This window comes from Python bivittatus, unplaced genomic scaffold (assembly GCF_059951505.1).
Source record: "Python bivittatus isolate LINGU-HERP-01145 unplaced genomic scaffold, Pbiv_v1 ctg000030_np1212, whole genome shotgun sequence".
NCBI lineage: Eukaryota > Metazoa > Chordata > Lepidosauria > Squamata > Pythonidae > Python > Python bivittatus.
Genome location: NW_028277031.1, coordinates 590,787 through 618,602, shown reverse-complemented (window position 1 = coordinate 618,602; position 27,816 = coordinate 590,787). Strand labels below are relative to the sequence as shown.

The 27,816-nt window shown below is 48.4% G+C and overlaps 1 protein-coding gene and 1 long non-coding RNA gene across 2 annotated transcripts in view; one reads left to right on the top strand and one right to left on the bottom strand.

The window, feature by feature from the left end:
* LOC103057836 (heparan sulfate glucosamine 3-O-sulfotransferase 4-like) overlaps positions 1 to 26,148 on the top strand; it is a 100,885-nt gene extending 74,737 nt beyond the window's left edge. Inside the window, exons 2-3 of the mRNA XM_088151964.1 lie at positions 22,912 to 23,585; positions 25,391 to 26,148. Coding sequence (XP_088008090.1) covers positions 22,912 to 23,548 — 637 coding nt within the window. The 3' untranslated portion in view covers positions 23,549 to 23,585; positions 25,391 to 26,148. The remainder of the gene's footprint in view (positions 1 to 22,911; positions 23,586 to 25,390) is intronic.
* Positions 17,729 to 26,288, bottom strand: LOC148216949 (uncharacterized). The gene is made up of 2 exons (XR_015798132.1): positions 26,144 to 26,288; positions 17,729 to 18,465 (listed from the first exon to the last, which is right to left on the bottom strand). It is a non-coding gene; the product is annotated as an uncharacterized LOC148216949 (long non-coding RNA).
* Between the last annotated feature and the right edge of the window lie 1,528 nt (positions 26,289 to 27,816).

The window sequence follows — 27,816 nt, the reverse complement described above, 5'->3', positions numbered from 1 at the left end:
TTCATTGGGTGTCTTGCAGTGGGTCCATGCCGGGGGGGGGGGGGCGGTTCAAATGCCTGCCTCTCCGCTCATATTTGTTCTCCGGCTGCTATGGGTTGGGAATGGGGAGGGAAGTCTTCTGTTCCCTGCTTTGGAAGAGGAACTGAAGTTGGCCATTGCAACAAGTGGAGCTGAGATGGGAATCTGGTTTCTGGGCCACGGAATGGGTGAACGGGTGAGGCTTCCCCATGGAAGCGCCTGTGGGGGGAATCAGCGGTGTGGGGGGAGACTGCAGAGGCAGCAGCTTGAGAAACCATTTCTTCCTTTCTCCTCTTAACCATTTTGCACAACACACTAATAGATTGGTTTATTTCTTTATGTGTTTGGAGTTACTGTATTTATTATGCGGACATCTTTAATGGAACTGCTTTAGTATTTTTTCAAAAATAGAAAATGGCATGCAAATCAATAAATAACCTACACAAAAGAGACAGAAGCTACAGGAACTTATGAAACATTCTCAAAATAAACACAGTGCTTCGATATACTATCTGTCTACCACAGGAAGAGGATTTTAGGTGGAAATTCTAGAGAAGTCTCTTTTATAAATCAGTGAAGCCAACTATCCAAATAAACCAAAGAAAGCTTACTTGCGGAAGGTGGTCGGGTTCAGAGAAAGAAAAGGAAAGCCAAGCGCCCTTTTCCGAATCAGATCCTTATCGTGGTTTCAACATCCTTTGCTTCTGGAGATGTAGGATTGTGGGTGATGGATACTTCGAAAGGGTACAAGGGATCTGGGAGAATTCTTTCTGAGAAGTTTGTACAGATTAGCTTCAACTCCGCTTTAACACAGCCCAGTAATTGGTAATCAGCAGTGCTAGCGAGAGATAACTTCCGGAAGTTTACAGTGGATCGAGATTTCGTGGACAATGAATTAGTGGGTTCAGACCGGTGGCTGTTGTGAAAAGAAGGGTCAGCTGAGAAAACCGATTGCCTCCAAGACCAAGGACACGGGTCAGTACGGGGATGCATGGCAGGGCTCAGATGTTTTCGTGCCTGGCCAGGTGCTAAGTGTAAGGAAAAATGAACCATGTTGAACTATCTGCATGGGATGTGATGTGCCATTCCTTCATACACTGCACAACCAGAGTCCTCTTGTGTGAGATGGGCAGCCATATAAATTTGATAAAGAGAGAAACACAAATGTCTAACAGCATAATTTCAGGGCTGACTTGCTACTGCAACTCGTTGTTTCATGGTCTTGGTTCCTAGTAAGAGGCTCAGGATATCATGGCAGGTGACGTTGTGTAAAAGGTGGGCTCTTGCCTCACTCCAGAGACTCACTCACTCCTTCTGCAGAGACCCTTGGAAGCCTGTGCTGCCAATGCTCCAGAGGAACCGACCTGAACATCTTGTTTTCTACAGGAAACAAGTGGGAGCTCAATTAAGTGAGTTCAATTACTGTCAATTAATGAGGATTAATTTATAGTTAAGAGTCTGCAAAGAATCACCACTGTATTAAATAAACATTGATGTGTGAACAGCCACGCAACTGTGCCCTTCATGGAGATACCCCAAGTCTTAGAGTTGTAAGTATGTAATAGCCCGGCTGGATCAGGCCAAGGCCCAGCATTTTGCTTCTCTCAGTGGCCAACCAGATGGCTCTGGGGGCTCAGAAGCAGGAGCTGGAGACACCCCACCTTGGTGTCCTTCCCTGGCAACCAACCCAGAACTAATGTGGAATCCACAGCAGCCTTGGCAGGCTTGTTCTTCATGAATTGGAGTGAGTGTAATGGTCTGTGGGAAGGACCTTGGGAAGACCCAGCTTAGACAAAGGTCTGATAAGTGAAATCTGAGCCTGAAGGAGGGGTGGGGCTGGACAAAAGGTCTCAGGAGGCACCCTCCCTAGTTCTGGGGAGAGGTACTTTCAGACTTGCAAGATTCTGTTACTGTAAACTTACAATAAAGGTGGTGATAATACTCATGGCTGGTGCTTCTCATCTGGACTACCTCAAAGGGCTGACAGCGAGGCAATAGAAGGGACATCCTTTTAGGCATTGGAAGAGTGCTGCTCTACATTACCCCCACCCCCTGTGGTCTTTTCTCAAGACTAAACACATTCATCACTTTTTCTTCATCACAGTTCCTAGTTTTCCAATCCTCCTCACTGCCCTGAAAGATGTGCATCGGGCAGGGAGTTGGACTGGGTGATCTACAAGGTGCTTTCCAGCCCTTAAACCCCATGGTTCTATGATTCTTTGCTTGTGCTGGAATCTGAGAAACCCAAAATCTAGAAGCTGTGACAGTCTTGAGAGGCCTGCTGGAGCCAGGGGCCGAATCGTTGCTGAGCATCTCTAGGGATCTGGGCTGCAGCCCTGGCTGTGGGTAGGGGCTTAGGTCCTCAGGAAATGTGAACTACATGTCCCCAGTGAAAGCATGTTGGCCATCCAAAGAATGGTCATAGTTAAGGATCAGAGAAACCCAAGTTCTCCACTCTCACCATGGAAGCTCCCTGATGGCTTTGGGGAATCCTTCCTCCTCAGCCCAGCTTCCCTCTCACGGTGGTTGTTTGGGGAAAAATGGGAGGAGGGAATGTTGCACATGCTGCTTTGAGCTCCTGGAAGCAGGATGCAACAATTGATAGATAAATTCTGCCAGCAGATCGGTTTTGTTGGAGGCAGCAGAATATTATTGAAGGAATTGCTCAAAATGCTCTTCTTCCGCCAAAGGGAAGGGTTGCTTCTTTCTAAAGCTTTCTGTTCTGTTTATGGTCTGGGTGCCCATAAAAATGTTATTTTAGCTCCATCACATAAACAAAGCTTCAGATGAGTACTTTGCTCCTTGCTCAAACTCAATTTTCCAAGAGGAATTCTCCCCATCCTGCCCCCACCCCCACCCCTTTCTCACTGGCTCTGTGATGTGGAATGGCGAGATCTCTGGCTGGCTCATTAGGAGGAACCTGCAGCCCGCGTTGACAATAGGCAGCTGTGACGGGAGCATTGAATTACCTCTCATTAGCTGAAGAAGGGAAGGCGCTTTGACTCCCGCTGGAGAGGAGCTCCCGTGATCTGCCTGAGTTGTGAGGGTGTTGATCCAGCGCTGCCTATTGAGGGGCAACCCACAGCTCTGGTGGACTGGTCCCAGTGAGGCCCCTGGGGTCCTCCTTGCACCCCCCCCCTTCCACTGCTCGATGGAAGCTCTTAGCACAAGCATCTTTGCAGAAGACCCCTTTTTTCAAAGAAGCGTTTCCACCTATAAAGAGGAGGTGACTGGCAGATTCCAAAAATGTGAAAGAGATTTATTTTTAATCAGCGCTTGTTGGGGCTGTCCGTGCCTGGGTCCAACCTCCAGGCCTTCCTGTCTCACCAGCAGCAGCAGCAGCTGCTTCCACAGTGCTGGTGACAGCCACACCTGGTCAGCAGCAGAAGTAGCAGCTGTCTTGAACCTCCGAGGCTCTCTTGACCGCTTGGAGGATCCCATTAACCTGCTCACCTGCTGAATTAGGAACAGAAGCCGTCTGCGTGTGACAGACGGAGGCCATGCGGTTCATGCCAGGACTTGGGAGGCAAGCTCTCAGCCACCCTTATGGTCAGGCAACTCCCAGCAAACTGCTGGTTTTAGCATAAGGAGAATCAGCCGGAGTCACTGGCCCAGTGCCTTTCCACTGGCTGGTCCTGGCTGTTTGAAACCCATGACAGGGACCTTTTCAAATGGGATGACACGATCCAGCATGGTGGAATGCCCTGCCATTCCTAGTCCCAGCACCCATCTTGAAATGTTTCTAAAAATACGTATATTGGGGAAGATACATACAAAAAATCTCATATTTAGGAAAATTATTGAGAAAAAACTGGAAAGACTATTAAATATATCTGCGTGGGTAACACTCCAGGGAAAGATGCAAAAATACGTGCATTTAAGGAGAATTATGCAACAATAGTGATTCACATCTGTGTGTGTGTGGCACCCATGTACAGGTAGTCCTCACTGAATGACCGTTTGAATGACCAGTTACGATGGCACTGAATGAGGTGGACTTACAAGGGGTCCTTGTAGTTGTGGCTGTTGCAGCATCCTGCGGTCATATGATCACCATTTGTAACCTTCACTGCCAGCTTCTGGCAAGCAAAGTCAATGGGAAGCTGGCAGGAAGTCGTAAATGGTCATCATGTGACTGCAGGTCGCTGCAACTGTGTGGGATTTGCCTAATGATGGTGACTGGGTACTGGTGTCTAATTTGCCTAATGATGGTGACTGTCGCAAGTGTTGTAAGTCGGTTTGGTCATGTGACAACATGCTTTACAACCACATACTTAGCGATGGAGTTGCCAGTCTCAATTACCATAATTAAGCAAGGACTACTTGTATTCAAATAATCCCCCAAAACAATGAGGGAAGGGACAGTATATATATTTAAGAATTTTAATTATAATAGTAAAATCTAATGCAAACTAAACTTAAAGAAAGTAAAGAGAATAGAAAGGAGTAAAAAGTGCAAGAAAAAAGAGAAGAGAAAAGTAAGAATATAACAAAGAGAAAAGAAATATATAAAGAAGTGACTTCCAACTTTCATCACAAGTATAAACAAATTTAGTGACTCCTGACCCCCTCTAAGGTTACAGACATTTATCTCTTCATCCCATATCCCATCCCTTATATAGAGACAAATCCATAAAACTTCATTTTTTCAGTCCTGCTGTCAGTAGAAAGGCCATAAAGGGTTGCCAGAAGTACAGGGAGTCATTGAGAATGCTTGGTTTAAGGGCAACCCATAGTTAAGAATGGAGCCTATTGCAGCAAAATTTGAGTTAAATATACAATGATTCAAGTTAAATACACAATGATTCAACTTAATTACACAGTACTATTTATACACTATTATACAATAATACTGTTTTGGCTTACATACAAATTCGACTTAAGGACAGACCTTGGAAACGGAACTTGTTCTTAAACTAGGGACTACCTGTAACAAAGTATCTTGTTTTAATCTTGATCAAATAAACCAATTTTATATTCCTTCCTTTTACTTCTAACAGTCTTAATCTTTAGTTCATTTGGTTTCTCTTCATTTCTTCTTTACCCCATCACACAGATTTCTTCAAGGCTTTAACAAGCCTCTTTTGTAAATCCATTAAGAAAAAATTATCCAGGTCACTCTCTTGGTTTGTCATTTGTATTTCCCTTTTAAATTTTAAAACCTCTGCCAGTTTCTTTTGTAAATCCAGTAAAACCTCCTTTTCCAAGTCTCTTGGCCTGTCCGTTGTAAATCCACTTTCGATACCACCTCTATCTTGTCAGATAAAATTTGTTCTACATCTGTCATTTCTTGAATAACATCTTTTGGACACAGTCTACCCATAGAAGCAGACATCATTACGTTGATACTATGGCTACTAATTTCTGACTTCATTCTTCAAAAGTCTCCTTCAGTATTTTCATTGTTATAATGTTTTGCAACATTTTACAGGCTTGTAAATCTTTCCTCTACCCGAAATCTTTTGTCTCCTCTAGTGTCCAGTTTTTGAAATCATGAAATTGCTTATCCCTGTTCTGTCCTGTAAAAACCAAAACAGAATCTATTTTCCACAAGAAGCTGTTTGTTCTTTATAATTAATTCCAACACTTTGTTGTAAAAGTTTCACTATTCCAAATATCTGGTCCCTTAGTCCATTTATAACTTTCTAAGATCAAAATCTTATGTAGCTTTTTGCTGTTTATTTCAGATTCTTTAAATTCTTAAACTTCTGATTAAAATTTCCTTTAGTTCAGGATTTAAGGCAAACTCACCTGGCATTTTCAAACTTGTCATTCTAAAGGTATCCAATAGCTTAGAAGTAGTCAGTGAGCAATTTCTGAAGGTGATTAGAAAATGAGGTTTGTGAACTTAGCGCCCTTTAAAAGTCTCTGCCACGATTGCAACAAGATGGCTAATCCTGTCGTCTCCTGGTGCTCAAACCTGTGGAAAACCACTGTCCTCCAAAACATATGTAGGCAATCTCCCACCCTCTCCTTATCTGGAGAGGTTCTGAGGGGCCGGTCTACTCACTGGTTCCTTGGTCTTTGCCGCGGTTGTTGGCTCAACTTTTGTGGAGATGTCTTCAGTTCGCCATACCTCTCCTGGAAGTCCACGAAAGGGACAATATTTGAAAGCATTTTGTGCTGACTCTGGCCAGAGTTTAAGTTAGCAGCATTTCAGGCAGGAGTTGGTCAGTCTCTAACTGGATGCAGAATTCAGCCCGAGAGCATGACCAGTAGTGTTGAGCTGTAGGGTCCCTCTGGCCAGTCCCCCCCCCCCCCCCAAATTCAGTTGGAAGTCTCCCATGCCACTCCTTGGGGTTTCATCCTGCTCACAAGAGAGCCTTTGCCAGTGTATGCTGAATCAAGAAGACGGTAATGGATTTATAGAAATGCAGTGCCCTCCGTTAAAAGACCAATGAATCAGGAAACATTGGACCACGTGCCATGAAGCCCAAAACTGGTCAACTGAATGAATCTTGCAAGTGATGCAAAATCTTAAGACAACTATTGTGTCTTCCTGCTGTCTTCTCCTACCCAGGCTAAGCATACCCTACCTCTCCAACTATTCCTAGTCAGCATTTCCTTCCAGGCCCTTTACCATCTTGATTGCTCCCACTAAGATATGCTTCAAGTTGCCAATGTCCTTCCTAAAATTCAGTGCCCAAAACCAGATGCAATATTCTTGGGATAGTCTGTCCAACACAATATAGATGGAAATGATGACTCATCTGAAGTAGACGCTCATCTGTCATTATAGTCTAGGATTGTACCTGCTTGTCTTGAAGTTGCATCACACTCTTGGCTCAAGTTCAACTTGTGACCCACCTTGGCTAGTATTTTTTGCATTTACTGCTGCCCAGTATGTCCTCCTCATCCTGTACTTGTTTCCTTGGTTTTTCCTACCCAAATGTAGGATTAACATGTTTCCCAGCTGAAATTAACCTTACTGATTTCTGCCTAGCAAGATGACTTTCTGTTCCAGCTTGTCAAGATCTTCCTGAATCTTGACACTCTCTCTCGGATGGTGCTATTCCCCCTGCCCTCCCATCCCCATCTTTATGTCCCCTCCAATTTAATATTCCTTCATCCAAGTCACTTATATATATATTGAATAGCACAGGGGTGTGTGTGTGTGTGTGTGTGTGTATCCGTGCAGTCTGTCCCTTGTCATTTCCCTCCAGTGGGTTGCAGGCCCCCTGAAGCAGAGCAATCAGACTCTTACTGGGCATGATTGTTCAACCAGCTCTGTATCCATGAAATGGAAGAGCCACTACGGTCTGGTCATTAAGATGTTGGACTAGGAATGCAGAGACCCACCTTGTGGTGCTCCAGCTTTTTCAGACTGTGGAACCTCTTAATTTAAAAATCCCAGTTTTACAACCTCCTTGCTAGAACCTCATGGGACACTTTGTCAAATGCTTTGCTGAAGTCAAAGTATACTAGATCCTCTACACTCCTGCCTTTAACTAAACTGGTCACTTTATCAAATAAGGAGATCAGGTTGCTTTGGCATGAATTGTTCTGGACAAATTCATGCTGTTTTTTGCCAAGCAATGCGTTCTTGTCTGACCAAAAGCAGAATTAAGTGGATCAATTACTTCCTGCAATTTAGAAACAATACTCCTGTTGACGCAGCCTGAAATGGCATTTGCCTTTTGTGTAGCTACATTACAATGTTGATTCATATTCACTTTCTAATTAGCCACTATATCATGATCTTTTTCACCAGAACGTTTGCCAAGTAGACGTTTCCCCATTCTATACTTGTGCATTGGATTTCTGTTTCCTAGAAACCACCATTTCATTCTTAATTTTTTGAATAATTATTGCACACTGCCCAGAGTCACTGAGTCACTTTTATGTGAGATGGACAGCTACATAAGTAAGATAATACATACATACATACATACATACATACATACATACATACATAATCTGTAAATGAGCACGTTCTCAGGAAAATGTTTGATAAAATAACTCATGATATTTGGGGGGACAAGACGGATACATGTTAGTGGAGGGTACAGTGGTCCAAGGGATCTGCAACTATTTGAACAACCAAAAGTAACTGCAGTCTGCCAGGATTCATTCTTTGTACTATACAACATCCTTATAAATGACCTAGAGTTTAGAGGAAGAAAGTCTTCTTAAATTTCAGATGACACCAAGCTGGAGGATTGGTTAACACCACAGAGAGCAGTAACACAGTTCAACAGACTTGAATGTTGGGCCAAATCCAACAGGATGATATTCAGTGATGGCAAATATCCTGCATCTGGGTAGGAAAAATAAAATGCTTGGCTTGGTGGTAGTGCATGTAAAAGGATCTAGGGGTCCTAATGGACCATCAAATCAGTATGAGCAAGCAGTTTTGTGTGCCCACAGACAGTAGAGCTCTAGACTCTATTAGACTACAAATAGTTGAGATCAAAGCCAGTCACACTCATTTGGGAGGACGCCTTTCCTTGATTTCCTGTCAGTTCCAGCATCATCACCAGCATAACATGATAGATCATTGGGCCCCAAGGGATCAACCTTGCCTCCATTCTGATGACTTGCCACATTGCTCTTGGGATAGCTCTCACTATAGTGATGCAGATCACTGTGTGCACTGGTCTTCTATTCTGTACTTGTCTCATCTCCTCAGTATAATCATCATAACTTTCTACTTGACCACGTATAGGAATGGCCTTCTAACCAGCAATCTTCTGTAGCATCGTTTTCATGCCTCTAAGACATCCTTTCTCACAATCCTTCAAGGCAGATTTCATATCTAAGTTCTAGCTACCATGGCCCCTAGTTCACTGAGTTGGATCTACATCTTCAGGTGCTTGTAGACTGCAGAATATTGCGATTACTACAGCTATAGGGTTCCTGCATCACCCATCCCTTTCTGTCCTCAAACTGTCTCTACATTCAGCATGAATCAAGATTTCCCCCAATCCCTTGCCTGTAGTAGTGACCTGTCCCCAGTGTCTGGTGTGCACTCCTTTTCTACTTAGGCTGAACAGTGCTCTTACAAAGGGACCAACATCTGTTCTTAGTCTTCCAAGAGCCATCTAAGGAGCAGGGTCTCTCTCCTCAATGTCTGTCTAAGTGAATAGTAGCCACCTGTGGACTTTCTTATGAGTTGTCTAATCAATAATATCCTCTTCAGAGCCATGCTTGTTCTACAGAAGACTCAAAAGAATCTGCAGCCTTCCTTCATGAGATTTCTCCTACAAAAGATATGCCCAGTAGCTACCAAACAGTTTCAACTGTCTATCTGCATTCACCATTATCAGTCGGGATAGACTCGCAGAGGGTTGCTGCATTTGGAGAATCACCTTATGACTACCAGAACTTCCTCCAACTAATATGCTAGTGATTTCCCATAAGTGTGAATCTCAAATACTTTGGTGAAGAAGACCTGGTTATTTCCCTGAAAATGCTTCTGTGAATTCATACCTTGCTTGATGACCTCAGTATCCTTCTCAGTTTCACTGTCAGTCCTAGGACTGAATGAAGAGGGAGGTTGAGCATCAGGCTCCAGCTGAGAGCATGTGGATAAGAATAGAAGGATGGGGAAAGAATAATTATTATGGGGATGAACCAGAATTGAATCTGTTTGTCCAATGAGAACATCTTAGAAAGGGCTGCTGAGGGCCTCCCCCCTCTGAAGTGAGGAGGACATGGATGAGATGACAGGTTTTCTTGATGGAAGCCCCCAGCTCTTAGAAGATTTTTAAAGATAGTTTTATTTCTCTGAGCCTGCAAACCTAGTTAAGCATTCAGAGTGAATATGAGCTATGTTGTACTCAAAAACTCTGGCCAAAGTCATATGAGCCAGCTGCTCCTCCCCTGTAGAGCGTAGATTATTCTAAGCAGAGGCACTGTATGAAAATCTGCATATGCAAGAAGGGAGGAGCAGAGATTCTCCTTTGCCAGGTTGGGGGCACGGAGATGGGTTATGCCTGGGAATGGTTATGTTCATTCCTTGTTTTTCGCCACCATGATTTTAGGCATTTCCTCAATCACTTCACCCTGGAATTTATGGTTGATGGGGAGCTTTTCAGAGAAATGTCATCCAGCGCCCTAGTCTCCTTGTTGCAGCCACCACTGGAATGGCATTACTGGTCACAGTTAAGGTCTTCTGCATCATCACTACGCTACCTCTCCACTGGCATCCAAAAAAGCAGATTTCTGACGAGACCACTTTCTTCTCCCTGCCCACCCAGCGATTATGAAATTTGTAGATGACACAAAGGTAGGAACATAGCAAACACCTTAGAGGACAGTGTCAAGATTCATAGAATCCTGACAAATTGAAAAATTAGCTGGAAGCCAGCAAGATGAATTTAAGTAAGGACAAAGCGAAATCCTAGATTGGGGGATGAAAAATCAAAGACCTGAATAGAGGTTGCCGGGCGGGGGGGGGGATACTGGGTACCAGTGGATGCACAAATGATCTGGGTGTCTTGTGGATCATAAGCTGAAAGTGAGCCAGCAGTGTGATGCAGTGCAAAAAAAGCCAAGGACTATATACAAGAAGTTTCAAGATCAAGAGTAGTCACTGCACACGCATGACGATGTTAACGTTCTAAATAAACCAGCTGCATCATGCTGATGGCTGCTGCTCGGCTATGCCTTCTGTGGGTTCACCCACCCTCCACTTGTGTCTTTTGCTCAACTCTTTCACAGCTCAGGGGAGGTAAAGGCTGCAGTGAAATGGGACAAGGGCTGGGCTACTTTTGAGAAGAAAGGGGTCCCCCACCCTCCTCCTCCTCTTCAAAGGGGAAAATGGCTTCAGTTGGACTGATTTAGGGTGGAGAATTCAATGTGTGTCCTTCATATTGAACTCTAGGTATGTGCTGGGTGACAGAAATGAGTAGAGCTGGTGAGAGTTTGTCAGCAGCATGGCTGCGAATGGGCCTGTGTGGCAACAGGCAGGCTCTTGAACACCACAAATTCTGCTCACCTTGCAAGGCTCTCTTTGCCTTTACTGACTAGCAGTTGGGATGGTTCTGAATTGCCACCTGATCCTGGCCCCTTGCAGTGAAATTGGGAGCTGGATCTATCCTGACACCCACCTCCTCAAGGCCCTGGAATATGAGGGGAGACACTGGCTGGGCCAACAACCCTGGAGGACCCTTCCTGCAGGGATTGCACTCACCAGGGTGCCGCCAAGGGGGTGGGGATCTCTTCAGCCTGTCCTCCCAGGGAACAGGAAACTGGCATGGAGCTGGGCTTTGGTGACTTAGCTCCTTGGTATTTCTAGAGGTTCAGGTGCCATCTTCTCACAAAATAAACTGGCACTTGCATGGACTTGTTTATCTGTATGCAGAACAAGAGACTTTTGTTCTCCCAGGAAGGCCGTGAACAGCTGCCATTGGTCTGCTTCTATCGTAGGCTCATAGAGTCTTAGAAGGCAAGGGTCAGAAGAGACCTTGGAGATCATTTAGCCAACCCCCTGCCCCTGCAAGGATCTACTAGTATGTGCACCTTCTCTTAAAATACCACCTGTGAATTAGAGTCCATCTCTTCTGACGCAGTCTGCTCCAGTAATTGCCACCTCTTGCCATGAGGCAATTTTTCTTGATCTCCAGATGAAATCTACCTGCCTGAAATTTAGATCCACTGATTGTTGTCCTCTCTTCTGGAACAAGTCTGAACAATTCTGACTTATCTTCTAGATGATTGACCCACAGGCTTCCCTGCAACTTTCTTCAGGCTTAAACTATGGAGTGCCTCCAACTCTCCCTAATTTTTTTCCCTTCCAGGCCCTTCATCATCTTGCTTTCTTCTGGACAGGCACTGGCTTGTCACTGTCCTTCCTGAAATATGCTGCCCAGAACTAGACACAGTCTTTCAGGGGTAGTTCGGCCAATGCAGAAGAGAGGAAAGGCAGCTTCTTTTGGCCTTGACTCCTTTTTGTTACTCCTTCCTTTTTGGCCACCATGCAGTGCAGGCTTTATTGAGCAAAGCAGGGAATGGAAGAAAAGAAAGTCCTCCTCCTCCTTCAGTGCCAGTTCAGAAGAGCATCTGACTCAGGAATATTAAGATTATGGATGCTTGCAGTGGTGGCAGAAGGGGAAAAAGGTATGACAGGAATCTTGGCCATGGTGTCAGTGGAGGCATGGCATGCATTAAATATGTGCCATGGCATCATGCATGTACTGACATACTTTCTTCATTGTTGGGAAGCAAGTGTGAAAGAGGAGGGCTTGTGTTGTGGTGTTACGATGAACAAGTCATCAGAAGCCTTATTCTAACCCTTTCCCAGACTGCCTTTTCTCTGCTCCAAATGGTCTGTATCTGCTTTTTCCTTTCATACTAAGGAATAAGTGGAAAGTCCCCGTTTCTCTCTTGCAGATGCAGAATAAGCAAGCAGGAGGCAGGAGAAAGGGGAAGCTGCTCCTTATGGGCCTCTGCTCTTTCATGCCACAAGAAGCTGTTGTTTCCTGGGAAGAAAATCCTACAGACCCCCCAACTCACTTTGGGTTGTAGCTCAGTGATATAAAGCTCTTGCCCCTTGAAATTCAGGAGGTTTCAGGGTTGGCCTGTTTGGTTGACTCAAATGTCTAGCCAAGGCTTATCTTCTTCTCACCCACAAGAAGTACTTCAAGGCCTGTGCGATAAGCCACTGTTTGCAAATAGAAAGCTCCTCTGAACACAAAACATGCCTTTGATTACCTCCTCCAGCTAATGAACCATTGTTTATGTAGGAGATGTATTCACTCCTTGGCATGTGGTGAGATCTGCTCTCCTCCAACACCTCAGCAGGGAAGGATGGCAGAGTGACATTTGCTTGGCAGCAGATGGATTTCAGTCGCGCTTGCCTGCTCAGAAGCAAATCTGGGAAGCCAGTTTGGCAGGATCCATCTCACGGAGATTCTTCTTCCAAGCATCACCCGCAGGATGGTGTCATCCTGTCGGCCTCCCTGGCACAGTGTTCTTGGTGGACAAGTGCTGCAGAGACAAACCACTGATGGGCTCAGGTGCCTGCCTGAGTTGGCAGAGGGAGGGAGGGAAGCCTTGTTTTGCCATTATCTACAGCAAAAGAACGGCTTTGGCAGGCTCCAGGATGGACATTCAATCTCTCAAGCACAGGAGAGCGAAGCCAGTCAGATGCCAAGAGAGGAAGCCAAACTGTTCCAGATGCACTGAGTGGGATCCAGAGTTGGAATGAGCATCATAAATCTTGATTATTCTCTGTCTCAGCTGAGTTGAACCAAATGCCGTGGACAGGGATGGAATCCACATTTGCTGAAAACAGTAAAAAATCTGATTAAATGTACAAACTTATCTAAATAGCACTCTGTCTATATCAGCGCCTGAATTGTCACCCCGGGTGTGAATCCACAAGCACGTGTTTCTTTGCTGGAGCAGACCTGGCACCCACATGCCTCCTGGATCAGGGCAGAAGCTGTCTCCCCCTCCCCCTGCTGCGGTAGCCGGCATTAGCATTCCCTCAATGACCAGTCACTTGGCTACCTCTGATCGTCCCTTGGTTGCAACGAAGCCCCCCCCCCCAACAGTAGTGAGGCAGGGGCCATTATACAGCAAGCCAGTCCATTAGGGGAGAAGAGAGTGCCTTGAATTGTAAGAACCAGGATGCTCCATGGCCGATGCTGGGGAATTACCATTTTTGCATGCATAATTGATGAGACGTTGCCACAGCAGGTGCAAGGCGAGGCAGCAGCAGAACTGCTCGGCCAGGGAGGCAGCCTGGCTCGGAAAGGGCAGGGGGTTGGAAGGGCTGGGACAGCTGTTTTGTGCTTGGGTGCAGCTGGCCTGGAAGCTGACACCAGCCAGGAAGAAGGAGGCTCAGATGGAGCCCTGCCAGGCCGGGTACGTGGCTGTGCTGCTCTTGCAGCCCCAGTTGCGGTGGGGAGGGCGGTGGCGGCGGTGGAGGGAGGCTTCAGCCCAGCAGGCAAGAAATCAGGAGAGGCCATCATGGAGGGAGAGAGAACCCCAGGCAAGGAAGAAGACGGTCAGGAAGCCCCAGGCTCCCAGGAATGAGTTTACAGCTCCAGGATCAGACCATGACATCCGAGTGCCTGGAAGGAGGTTGCGGATCCTCTGGGTGCCCCTTCATGGAAGCGGATAGGTGGGTCAGGTGCAGTCAGGGCTTTCAGGGAATCATCACCTGGAGGGTAGCAGCCTCCTCCCTCTCACTTCATTGGGGTAGAAGCAGGACCTTGGGTCAGGACTGATTTCCCTTCCTCTCTAGGTGACAGGAAGGACTGAAGGTTCCCCAGCAGGTCCTCTTGTGCATGTGAAAGCAGCCATCTGGGTTTGAGCTCAGTGCAGCTGCTCTTCTCCTGTCACAGGTGCTTCCTTGGTTGCCACTGACCATGGATTGCTCTTCATCCATTCAGCTTCCTTAGGAAACGTTCTTAGCCGGGGGATGGAATTTATTTACCATTTTCCTCCTTAAAATATTTTAAGGGGCTCAAAGCTGTGTGTAAAGTGTTTCTGCCTCCCATTCTCCCTACAACAGAACCCTGCTAGGAAGGCCAGTCTAGGAGGGAGTGACTGGCCCAAACCTCCAAAGGGGGCATCCATGGCTGAGGGGGCACTGGAACCTGGGTCTTTCTGCCACTAGTCCTACCCCTGAACCTCAGTCTGGACATCTCTATCTTTGGAAAAGAGTGAGATCTGCATTTCTCCACAAGCATGGCTGCAGCCATGTTTCTTCTCCCACTGATCGTCCTCTCCTTACAACACAACACCCGCCACCCCCTCCTGCTGCCCCTCTCCCCCAATCCCCACATGCCTTGGGCTTTGGAAGAGCAATCATGGCAAACTGGATTGAGAAGGCAGCATCAGGGGCACTGGATAAATGGCACTCATCCCATTTATAGCTGGAGCGACAGAGTTAATCTGGGGGGAGGTCTCCCTGCTCCTGCCTACTCAGGGTGTTCCTTCTGGTTGCGCTCTGGAATTAGGCCTGCTCTTGCTGTACTTCCTCCCCCCCCCAAGAAAACATGGAGACATTAGGCCACATCTCAAACAAGCCACATTTGTGGCTCAGGTTATTTGAGCGGGGTGGGGTGGGGAATCTTCTCCTTAGCGTTAATGCTGCTGCCCGAAGTCCCAGGATGGCTTCATTATTGCTAAGACATTCACATGTGATTTGTGTACAAACTAGGAATTTGGGGTATTTTTGCTCACATTCTATTATAATGCTTCAGTATTAAACTTAGATATGATATGGTAAAGGTTAACTTCCCACGATTTGGAAAAGATACTTCCAAACAATGTATTTGCCTTTTTTGCGGCCACATCAAGCTGCTGACTCATTCTCAGCTTGCAATCAGCTGCTATTCCAAGATCTCTTTCTCACTTACCTGTGGCATCTCAGATTTCCCTCAGCCAATATCCCAGAACTTGCTTTTTGTTTCTTAAGTGAATAATTTCCCAGTCGTCTCTGCCAAGTTTCAGCCCATCTCTCTAATCTACCAAGAATTTTATTTCTGACTTCTAGCTCTTTTTCCTAATCATTTCTTTGATTGGGATTCCCTCCAGCGCCACCTCCATGCCATTTGTGAAAGCCTAGAAAGGCAGCTGGCCCAGGGCCAGTGTCGTCACTCTTTCAGTTCTGCGGTGCAGCTGTTCAGTTGTCATGCCATCCAGCCACACTCGGTGGGACTAGTTAATAGTTTAGGGGACCAGATGGTTGACCGCTCCAGACACACAACCCCTTTCCAGGGGCTAAATTGATTTTATCCTGAGGACATCTCCCACATCCAGTGCTAAGACTTTCCATGTTTCCTCCCCTCCAGATTTTAAATTAAGGAGTGGAAAATGGGATATGGGAACCCGCCCTCTGCCATGGAGGGCTTCTGGAGCAGGTTTTAGAAGAAAGGGCTGCCCAGTTGCCTTTAGTGAGCTCATTGTGGGCACACATTGTGTTGAAGCCCAGAAAGCAGGTTCCTAGTTCAGGGAAGAAGCGGTACCTGAAACTTAAACAGGTCCCCTAATTCCCATAGCTTTTCTTCTCAGTATATTTTCCAAATCCACATTACAGTTGCTGTAGCAACTTGGACCATCTCATCCTTCCTCTGCTATTTTGGATTCTACCAGTTTGCTGCTGATATTAGTATCAGAACACCTTGAAACATATGCGTTTAATATGGGGAGGGAAGCAGCCACAGTGTTTTTGGCACACACCTTCATCATATTTTGAGGGATAACTCCAGATTGGTAGAGGAGGCAGCTGTGCTGTAAAAGGAGACCAGCCTCTGGTGTTATGAGGTCAAATCCAAATCGTACTTATTCTCAACAGCTGCAACCATTTGATAACACAAGGCTTGTACTTCTTCAGTAGACTGGCCTGCAGGAGGAGACATACATTCTTCTGCCTTTAGGGCCTGTGGGTGGTGGGACACAAGCTCTTGGTGTAGCTAAGTTGTGATACAAAAATAAGTGGTAGCTGTACTGGGGGAAGACTTAAGAAATTAAAAGATAAAATTAGTGTTTATCTTTAGTGTTTATCTGTTGTACAAATAGACTTTCTCATGGCTGTTGGAAGAGCCCTCTCCTCTTTTTTACTCCCAGAATCCTGGACACTTAATAAACCAGAATATATTATATGGCCAGCTAAGATGCATGAAGAGGAACAAACTGAGATGACAGTTAGAAACTGCTGATCAGATCGATAGAATCAGGGTGCACCTTGTGGAGCCACAGAAGATAAGTGTTCTGAAGGTGTTCAAAATTTAAGGTCATTCTTAGGTGAAAGATGCAGCCATTGATTCAGGATGGGAACTTCTGCTAAATCTGGAACACAGCTGCCTAAGCTAGAAACTGGGGTATAAAAGTAACACAAAGCTTGTGCCATGACTGAGTTTGCCAGTGCACTATTCACCCAACAGCTTCTTGGCTGAAACAAAAGAAGAGAATGCACAACAGCTGCTCTGAGTAAAATGAACTGGGGAGCAATGGGGTATCCACCTGCTGTTCTCTTCCCCTTGAACTTCTGCAGAAAGGTGCCAACCAAAACAGGCAAAAAAAAAAAAAAAGCTACAACCGAAGCAGGAACTTAGTTCTCACCTCATGCTGGCTTGCTTGGCTTTGGCTTATCATGTTGGGCGAAGTCAGCCATTGTGGTTTGGGACAGTGTTGGAAGCCAACCAGTATGCAGGAGAAGCACTAGATGTGTGTCTTTTCTACTGTGAAGCATTCAAATGTGTAGACCTTATGGAGCTCCAGGATGACTAGGAGCCTGCTCATTTGTGCTGTGTTGAGGTGACCCAAGTGAAAGGGCAGTGGTCCTTGTAAAGGGAGGCGCAGTCAGTTTTTGTAAAAGGGTCAGCAATCTGGCTCCTGCAGAGCCCTGGGGGTTTTTTGAGGGTAGGGTTGGTGGTGGCAGAAATCTGCCATTGTGCAACTGCTGTAGAAATGTCAGGCTTGGGGAAAATGGGGTATGGGGTGGAGGTACTCTTGTGGACTAGGCCTACGTTCAGGTTACTCCAGGTGGGCACCAGCTACTTCCCTTCTCTTGCTTTCCTGAAAAGAATAGCTCTTGCGCTTCTAGTCCTGCTGTATGGTTGCAGCACGGGGGGGTGAAAGGCTGTTCAAAGCCACGGAGGGACAAAGTGTGTCCAGGGAGTTGTCACCTTTCTGTATCTCCTGAGGATACTTACAGTCCTGCTCTGCTGCACTTGCCCCATATCTGTAGTTTGTGCACGGCTTATCTATTATTTCATTCTTGCTAACATGTAAACACAAAAATAGAAGACAATTTAAACCCCACATGGATTTATTTTGAAAACTCACCACTGTGCTAGTAAAAGAAAAATTAAAACCAGTCTGGAGACTAGGAGACAAAGTGTTCTGGATGTAGCAGTGATGAAAGGGTCAGCTTTACCTGTGGATGTGGCAAGTCCAACTCAAATGGAGAGATCACAGGCAAGCTTGTCCATGAATCACTTTCACTGGGACTTGCTCCCAAGAAGGTATGTACAGTATAATATGGAGTGGAGACTAAAATATCCTTGCTGGAAATGGAAGGAAGGGCCAATTACTAAGGAAGCATACAAAGAAATGTAGGTAGGAAAAGAAAGGTGGAATATGAGCTAATGATTGCAGGAGAGGCAGCATCCAGGAAAGATGAGTTTCTTCGGCTTTATTGGCAGCAAAGAGGGCCGTGGCTCACTACTTACAGCAAATGAAGAAACCTTAACAGGTGATTGAGAGAAACACAGGAACCAAACTCCTATTTTGCCTCTGTCTTTACGTCCAAAAGAAACAGTGGCTTGAGTAGCACACAGCAGAGGAGAGGACTGGTCAGTAAACAGGTAGAAAAGGTACTTCTTGCTATCCTGAATGCTTTCAAGTCCCTGGGCTCTGGGGAAAGACAACCCAGAATGCCGAAGGAACTGGTGGGAGAGCTGTCAGGTCCTCCCTCAGTCATCTTTGAGGAGTCCTGAAGAACTGGGGAGATGCCAGAGACTGGAGAAGAACAAACGTGGTCTCCTTCTGTAAGACAGGGAAAAAAGAGGATCCCAATGGTTATTGGCTGACATGCCTAACATCAACACCAGGAAAGAATAGATAATGAAGCATCTTGTAAGCAACTTGAGGACAGTGCCAAAATTGTTAAGAGTCAGCATGGCTTTGTCAGAACCTGTCTCCTCCTTTGTCAGGGTAACTACTCTAGTGGGCCAAGGGAAAGCTGTGGGTATAACCAATTTGGATTTCAGCAAAAGTTTTGACAAGGTTCTATATGATATTCTCCTGACAAGGTCATGAAGTATAGTATGGATGGCACTACAATAAGGTGGGTCCACAACTGTCTGACTGCACTCAGAGGGTCAACGTTAGTGGCTCAGCATTAACACCAGGGATCAGTCTTGGGGGTCACTATTATTAAACATTATTATTAATCACCAGGATAGTGGATTTGATGGGCTGCTTGTCAAATTTGTGGATGACACAAAATTGGAAAGTCTGCTCAATGCTCAAGATGGCAATGCAATTGCAGCCTAATCTGACAGGTTGGAAGGCTGAGCTGAGAGGACAAAGGTGTCCTTCAACAGGGAGAAATGTTAGGAATAACATGTAGGGAGAAAAGTTTAGGGCACTACATCTGAGGAGCACTTGGGCAGGGACATTGAGAACAAGGTGAACATGAGTTGGCAAGACACATGAAGTTTTTATTCCCCTCTGCTCAGCACTTACATCTGGGATACTGTGTATAGTTCTGGGCATCCCGTTTCCAAAAGGATACTGACAGGCTAGGACAGGTTAAGAGGAAGGCAATGAAGATGATGCAGGAATTTGAGAACCTGCCCCCTGAGGATAGACTGAAGGAACTTGGGATGTTCAATCTGGAGGAAAGAAGACTGGGGGAGCTGTGATAGCTTGTTCAGGTTCATAAAGGGAACCCACAGAACGTGGGGCCAGAAATAATGAGTGTAAGTTGCAACTTTCTAGATTTTGCTTGAATATAGGGGAAAGCTTCCTGAGGGTAAGATCTGTACAACAGTGGAACAGTCTCTGCAGAGGCTGGAGGTTTTTAAGAAGAGGCAGGACCACCATTCTCAAGGATGATTTCACTGATTTTCCTACACATTCTGAGGAAATGTTGAGCTAAGCTAAATCTGCAACATAAATCGTCTCCTTTTTTAGGAGAGTCATTAGAGGCCATAGTTTTAAAGTTTTGGTTGGGGGCTCATTCATAGACCTTGCCCTCATGCCAAGACGAGGGCATCCTCATTGTGGAACTCCATCTCAGTGCCACCAAGAATGGCAGAAGCTCATCAAGGGGATCCAGCAGGAAAGTGTTTTCCCTCAGAAACAGCAACACCAGCTCCTGTAAGCCAACATTCTCCAGGAATGGACTGGAAGAGGAGCTGAAGGAGGTCTAAGCCTGCAGGGCTCCTGCTGTCCCTGCGGAACCACTTGCTCCCTGGCCATTTCTGCTGTGGCTGCTAGAGAGCGCAGAAACTCCCTGGCAAACGCCTTCTTTTCTTTGCTCATGTTCAGGTAGGAACAGCAGCTTTGGGGAAGGTACTGAATGAGCTTTCAGTTCCTCTCACTGCCACCCCCCCAGGCAATCCCAATCTCCTTAAGTCCTCCCCCTTTCCAGAAAGCACGGGGGCTTACTAGGGAGAGAAAACAGGCCCCACGCTTGCTAGAGAGGAGAAAACTGGGGTGGGGGGAGGGATTGCCCACCTCCTCTGCTCCTCTCCCCTTTGCCGCACCTGCCCCTACCTTCGTGCAACCCTTGCAGCAGCCTCAGGAATCCCCAGGCGCTCAGAGCCGGGGTAGGGCAGGGGAAACATCCACAGCTGCTGCTGTGGCTGCTCTTGATGCCAGTTGTGGGGCTGGTAAAACAATGATTTCCCAAAGGCAAGAGCTGCCTCATCTGGAGGGCAGGGTAGACATCTTCCCCATGGACCAGGGCTGAGGAAAGCCCCTTGGCTCTCGGGGCAACCAGTGGGTTCCAGAGGGAGGCGCTCAGGCACAAGACCTCCGTGTGAGGCAGGCAGGGCCCCGTGCAGTGGCGCAGGCCCAAGAAGGCCAAGCTCCTGCCTGGGCCTGGGGGGGCACCTTCCTGCAGAGGTGCCCAGGCAGGCCCCCACCAAAGGCATCCAAAGACAAGCTCTACCCCCGCCCTTTTTTCTGAGATATCTGTGCTTGATGTGACGTTGCTTTCGTCAGTCCTTGGATGAAGGGCTGAGCAGCAGGCGTCCTGAGTCGGGCGGGAGACCTTTCCTCCTTCGCAGAGCTCAGGAGCGAAGCACTAGGGCAACCCGCATGCCCCCCGGCTCCCCCCAGAATGGCAGCTGCAGAGTTTGGGTTGCTTATTGGCAGGCACTGGAGGGTGTGCTCTGGAGAGATTAAAACGATTTTCAGCATTAATGCTTTTAGTCTTGAATATGGATTTAGAGACCAGAAAGAGGTTTACAAGCCGCTTCATCTATGCAAATTGGAACAGGAATGGGGGGGATTCCTTTCCTTCCCATTCTTCTCCGTGGAACAAATTCAGCCTCAGATTTGGCTCCTGGGCCTTGAATGGTGAATCCCCTTGAGAATATCCTCTCCAGAACGTGTGAAGGTCCTGGCCACAGGAGAACACCCAGGTTTGCACCACTGGCTCTGTGCAGGGGTGGGAGGCATCGCAGCTCCAGCCTCACCCCCCGTTTCACCCCATGGCCCCCTTGGGAGATCCTTCCCTTCTGGGGCACTGAGCACAAGGGGGCTATAATAAGCTTTCCACTGTGGACCCCCCCCCCCCCGGTGCTACTGCTGGGCAGGAGAATCTGGATTTGAATGAGCTGTGAGGGGAGGCTGGAAGCAGCAAATTCGGGAACATGAATGTGCATATGTTCAGAAATAAGGGCGTGCTTAGAACAGCCCTGACAAAATAATCTTTTCCTTTTCCTCTCCAAGGGCTTTGCTTTTTTTGGTTTTGTTTTGTTTTTGCAAGCAGCATTTGTCGAAACCAGGAATGGAAGGAGACGTATTTCCTGCTGCTCGCAGGTCTGCAGCCTGTGCCAGCACGAGGCAAAAATCAAAACTGGAAGGAGGAAATATTTTCCCCCGTTTCCCCACTACAGCAAGTGGGAGAGGGGGGCTCCCACAAGGCAGGAGTTCCTAACCTCCACCCAGCCCCACCTGGGGGGGAGGGGGCTGAGCCCCTCCCTGACCCAGCCCTGGTCTCCTGCTCCCCCAGCCAAGTAGGGCCTCCAAGTGGGCTGAAGTCCAGCCCGCTGGTGAGGGGCGATCAGGGCAAGATCATCTCTGGGGGCTCTGGCATCTTCCCCCCAAAAGTGGCATGGGGCAGAACCTGCCAAGGAGGATGCTAGTGCTGGGGGGCCCTCTGCTTCCTGCTGGCTCTCTTGGTTCAAGAGCACCCCCTCTGTTGGCCAGAAGGAAATACGGGGATGGGGGACATGACACAGAACCCCTCTCCGCAAGGCTTGTAAACAACCATCCTTACTGTCCTTGTGCAATGGGTGGCCAAGGAGGGGCTTCTTGGCCCCCTTCTGCTTGCTAAGGATGGGGGTCTTGCCAGTGTCATAGCTTGGGAGAGCAGGGCCTGGCTTAGTGGAAACCTCCCTTTGAGAACACCCAGCTTCCCTCATGTCCCCCTCATGCCAATCTCCATTTTGGAGCCTGGTCACGGAGCCGAGGAGCCACAGCCCAGAGGAGTCATGTTCTGGCCGATCGGGAGGGGAGGCGTTCGGGCAAATCAGGCACTGCCAGGCAGATGCCCTGCAAGGGTTGCTCACTGGGGCTCCAGGCGGGAACAGGCGGACCTCTTTGGGGCTTCTTGTTTGGCTCCTGAGCGCATCACTAACAAATGGCAGGCTGGCTGCCCCTCCCACTGGTGCTCCCCTTCTCTCAGCCTCCACTTGGCGCCTTGCCTGGCAGGCGGCCCCTCCCTGGCCACCTGGGTGTCAGGCTCAGAGCCAGGCCCTGCAGCGCCCGGTTCACTGAAGTGCCTGGGAAGTTCCTCTTCAAACCCCACAGCCATTAATTATTGACAAGGCATGCGAAGGTGAGATAAAAGAAAGCCATTCCTCCTTGCGTGCAAGATAGTAAATAAATTTAATTATAGGACAAGCGCTAGGGGATCTCTGCCTATATTAAGTTTATTAGCAGAGACATTTAAAAGCATGTCATCATAACAAAAAGGTCTTGTGTAATCCTAAATGTTCCACTTTGATACAAGACTCCAAAGTGAATAGACTTAATTGAGCAGATGGCTTGCTGCTCCGGCTGGAACGGGACAGGTTTATTGCCAATTAACTTCTGCCTGCAGATCTCCATGGCAAAGGACAGTGTAATGGCTCCCCAAGACCCTGTTTCTGTGCCTGCCAAGCCCTGGAGCCAAAAGGCCAGTGGCGATCAGGTGCCCGCTTGGCTGGGTCAGCTGCAGATCTAACCACTCTCTTGCTCTCTCTTGTCCTCCAGGGAGATGATGCCCAGGACCCTGGAAGGACAGCTCACCATGGAGAAAACTCCAAGTTATTTTGTCACCAGTGAGGCTCCCGGGCGAATCCACTCCATGGCCAAGGACACCAAGCTAATTGTGGTGGTTCGTGACCCAGTCACCCGGGCTATCTCGGATTACACCCAGACCCTTTCCAAGAAGCCCGAGATCCCCACCTTTGAGGTGCTGGCCTTCAAGAACCGAACTCTCGGGCTGATCGACGCCTCCTGGAGCGCCATCCGCATCGGCATCTATGCGCTGCACCTGGAGAGCTGGCTCCAGTACTTCCCGCTCTCCCAGATCCACTTCGTCAGCGGGGAGCGGCTCATCACGGACCCCGCGGGGGAGATGGACAAAGTGCAGGACTTCCTGGGCCTCAGGAGGGTGGTGACAGAGAAATATTTCTATTTCAATAAGACCAAGGGGTTCCCCTGCCTGAAGAAGCCGGAGGAGAGCGGCGCGCCCCGGTGCCTTGGCAAGTCCAAGGGCCGAACTCACCCCGTGATTGATCAGGATGTAATTCAGAGGCTGCGCAAGTTTTATAAACCGTTTAATGTGATGTTTTACCAAATGACGGGCCAAGATTTCCAGTGGGAGCAGGAAGAGGGAGAGATGTGATGCCACGGCAGTGAACGATGCTGTTTTCTCTTCTGAGGTAAATGGCTTTCCTCTGAGGAAGGAAGCCTCTTCGCGGTTTGAGGGGGAGCAGCTTTGTGAGCATTCACCACCCTGATTGTTTTCCCTTAGTGGTGTTGGGGCTACAGCCAGCATGGTCCTCCCATCCAGGCCATGATGGGTGAGGAAAGCTGCTTGGAGCTCCTTCGTGTGCACAGCACACTGGGGTGGGTGCTGCCTTGGACCAAGGACCCTATATCTGAGCTGGCTTCACAGGCAGGGTGCCAATTTGCTTAAGGTGGCATTCTCAGGAGCCCAGCCTTGCATAAAAAAATTAAAATGGCAACAACTTGTGAGGTCAGGCTTCTCACGTGAGATCTCCTGAGATTTCAGGTGAGAAACAGCAAGAGGTGTTAGGTGTTCCCACCTAACAACTACATCAAAATGATGATGGTATCCCACCAGTTTTCAGCAGTCTGACTTTAGCCATGTTTCATTTTTCAGTTTTTGTGGCTTTGCACAAGATCACATAACTGTGACTCTGCCTGAAGATCCCCAAGCTTTGGGCTCATTGTCCAGCCTCTATAATTGCCCGCAACCTTCTTGAACTCCTTCCAGTTGTCCCCCTCCAAAACTCAGCTCAGAATTTCAGCAGCCATTTGGGGTCTCGTCCCCATTTTTTGAGAGTGCTCCCCATCCTGCCTGCAGCCTGGTGCTTTGAGAGTCAGGTGACTCCTGCAGAAATGCCAGTTCATCCCACTCTCGGATGGAAGGGTCAGAAACTGTGTGCTGCTGCAGCCTGGGGCCAAGGAGAAGGGGGTCATGCTTTGCCTGTCCTTTGCAGGAGGACGTGGGATGGGAGTGCCATTCCACCCAAATCCATGCCGGCACCCAACATCCTTTCCCGTGCCAACTGGGCAACCGCCAACGACCATGATCACTACAGGGAAATTCCAAGGGTGGGGTCACAGGAGCAACCGGGGTGTTACGCTGCTGCACTAGAGCCAGGGAGACCAGGGGACTCAGTCAATCGCGGTCCTTCAACCCAACAACCTACCTCACAGGGTTGTTGTGGGGATAAAATAGAAGAAGATCCTCATATGAGGTCTCTTGAGTTCTCTTTTCTCTTGAGGAGAAAAGGCAACTATAAATCTAACGAACAAAAAATGAAGTATTTCTGACTTTCATGTATGATTAAGTTGTGACTCCCTCTATTAAATGAGAACCGTGGTGTCACGCAATCCATTTTGCAAGGATCAAAGTGTTCAGGGAGATTACTTTAAAAAAGAAAGAGGGAAAGGAAAACCGTACGTCACGGACGGTGGGCTCTGCAACCTGCTCCCTCTCCCCACCCTCGAGCTTCTGCTGTGGGCCTGGGCCTGTGCCCGGGGCAGGGGGACACAGGAAGAGGAAGAGGCCCACCCCTGCTCCCTGGCCTGGCCTGTGTCCTCAGCCTGGCTCACGAACAAGGTTAGTGGCCACCTGGCTCCTTCTTCGTCTATTTAGTTTATTCAGGATTTACTGGTCCTCAGCCTGCACGCGAGGTAGCACTGCTGGGGCACGTCCTCCCTCTCATCTGCCCCACCTTGACAAAAGCCACAGCCGGGTAAATGGGCACATCTCTTGTGAGAAACGGCCAGTGGCAACCTGGACCAAACGGCACCAACCTCATGAGGAACATGTAAAGTATCAGGGGGAGGGTTGACGAGAGCCCCGGAAGAGCCGCAGGTGGCCAGTCGGAGTCCTCCTCCGCCCAGCGGACGGCCGGGTGGTCCCAGCCGGGGCCTGCGAAGGGGCGCCGCTGCTCCGGTAACGAGGTGCTGCTGCTTCTTCTCCTCCATACAGAACCCGCCCGTGGTGACAAGAGCCTGACCTGACCTCCCGGACGCCCGGGGCCGGCCAGCCCCCCCACCCCCCCGTCGCTGCCGGGGCGTGCGCTCAGCGGACCGAAGAGGCAGCCAAAGCTTCTTTTCCCTCAGGGGTTCTCTGGCCCCCTCGACGCCCCCCACCTCCCTAGACCGGGAGGACTGCGCGAGTCCGGCTTGGCCCCGGGGATGGCTCTGCTCTCCTGCCGGACGAAGGACAGCCGGGAGGGAAGAGGCGGCGCGCCGGGTCCCTTCTCGGATCGGGGCGCCCGCGCTGCCCCGCGTGGGGAAGAAGAGCCATTTCACCCGCCCTGCATCCCGCGCCATGTCTTCAGAGGTTTATTTTTGCTACGGTTGAGCGACTGAGCAGACGGGGGCGGCTGCCCTGCCTTGCCCTCGGCGAGCCCTTCGGAAGCCGGCGTCCCACCGCGCGCGGCCCTTTCTCGACTCCGGCGCGGAGGAGGCGGGAGCTGCCGCTGCGCGAAACGCTGCCGGGGCCCCGGCTCTGTGGATGGCGGGCGCGTTTCCTCAACTCAGCCCTTGCGCTTTGGCTGTGCAAGGAGACCGTCTGTCTTCCGAGGGAGCCACCAGCTCAGGAAGCGTTCTGGGTGTTTTCTTTCCCCCCTGTTTTGTCTTCCCTATTTAAATGTCAGCATCCCCAGCACAGAGGAGATTGAATTTTGTATTTGATTTCAATTAGCAAGGCATAAATTATATTTAATTTTCTACTCACAGACACTGGATGAGTCATTGTCCCAGAAAGCTGGCGATATTATGTTCCGCAACTGACAATGGAAGAATTCATTGCCTTGAAGCGAAATTGCTCAGCTGCCTCCTCTCCTCTCCTCTCCTCTCCTCTCCCCTCACCTCCGCCCTTTGTCTGTGTCACCGACGTCCACCCGAAAGATACGGAAATACGAAGCGTCCATCTGGAGCTGAACGCGCCCCACAATAAAGTCCTGCAACAGCAGCTCCCCTCTCCGCTGTGTTTATCGCTCTTGGGGGGGGGGGCTGCTTCTTGCACGGGGGTTTCACGGGGGAGGGGGGCTGGTAGGATACCAAAACTGAGAAAAGGCCACTCCCTTGTTGCTCTAGGAAATGTAAATTAAATGCAGGAGAGGTAGTGAAAGAGCACAAAAACCTCCTGATGTTCATTTTAATTTTAGCCAGAGCTGCTTTTATCGGGACAAAAAGAGCTCTTAGCACTGCACAGATGTGGCTGATTCTCACTTCCCCGACTGGGCACAGGGCGTACTACGGCCTCCAGATGTTGTCAAACCCCCGTGCCAATCAGCACAGGCCACAGAGGAGGATGCTGGGAGTTGTAGTTTAGCAACACCTTTAACCCTGGCATGCCTTCCTTTATTACACACCACACCACCCATCCCTTTCTTTCCTTTGGAAATAAGCAGCATTATGCAAAATTCAGAGAAGGAGTAAGCCAGAGTAAGCCAAAGATATTGCAGGAATGAGACAAGAAAAAACAAAAGGAAATACAGCCAAAGCTGTTTTGCCCCGTTGCTATGCCTCTCCAAGCCTCTCTGCTCTTGCACAGCCGCCCACCGTTCCACAGCCGGCCTTCTGCACTTTGCCACTTTCTTGGTCTTTGCCTTCCTCTTGACCTGTTCACCTCATCCAGTCCCATTTACGGGACCAAACCACCTCAAGTTACTTATTTTATGTTTCTCCTGACACGTCCACCTCTTACTTCTGTATAACAAAGGGGCAAACTCATACCCTGCCACCCACTACATTGGTATCAACATTTGTATGTCTTAAACTGTCTCCCTCCATTTTCCCATCATCAGTACTCACATTCATCTACTTGCTCTGTTTCCCCCCCATTATATATAACTTGCAATCGTCCACTCCATTTTCCTTGTCAAACACAATTTCCTGTCCTTTATAAATCATTCCTCTGTCACAATTCTATTTCCTTTTTCTTTCCAAGCACTCGGGACAGTCATTTTTTACATTCCTGGACTATCCTCAAAGCAGTTCTGGGAGCTTAGTTGGGAGATGGCAACTGGAACAGGAGATACAGAAGTTTGAATGCCGGCCCTGCAGCCCAGCCTCGGCAACTGCCTGGGACTGCTTCCCCAATTGATGGCGGAGCCACTGAGGCAGAGGGGAGACTCCATTCAGACAGCATGACACACCATGGTTAGTAGCAACCCTAGTGAGGCACCCATATCATGGCTCAGCTTCCCTCCTGCGTAAGGTGGCTGTTTTCTTCGGTGCTGCATCCTCTTGAGGGAAGTCCTGGTCCAGCTCCAGATTCTGACTATGATTGTTTGGTGCAACGTCTGACTAGAGCTGGCCCAGGAGAAAGAAACTCCAGATCACTCAGCAACTAGTCAGGTCAGATCAAAGGCTCTCTATGGAGCTTACAACCTTCTTCCTTTT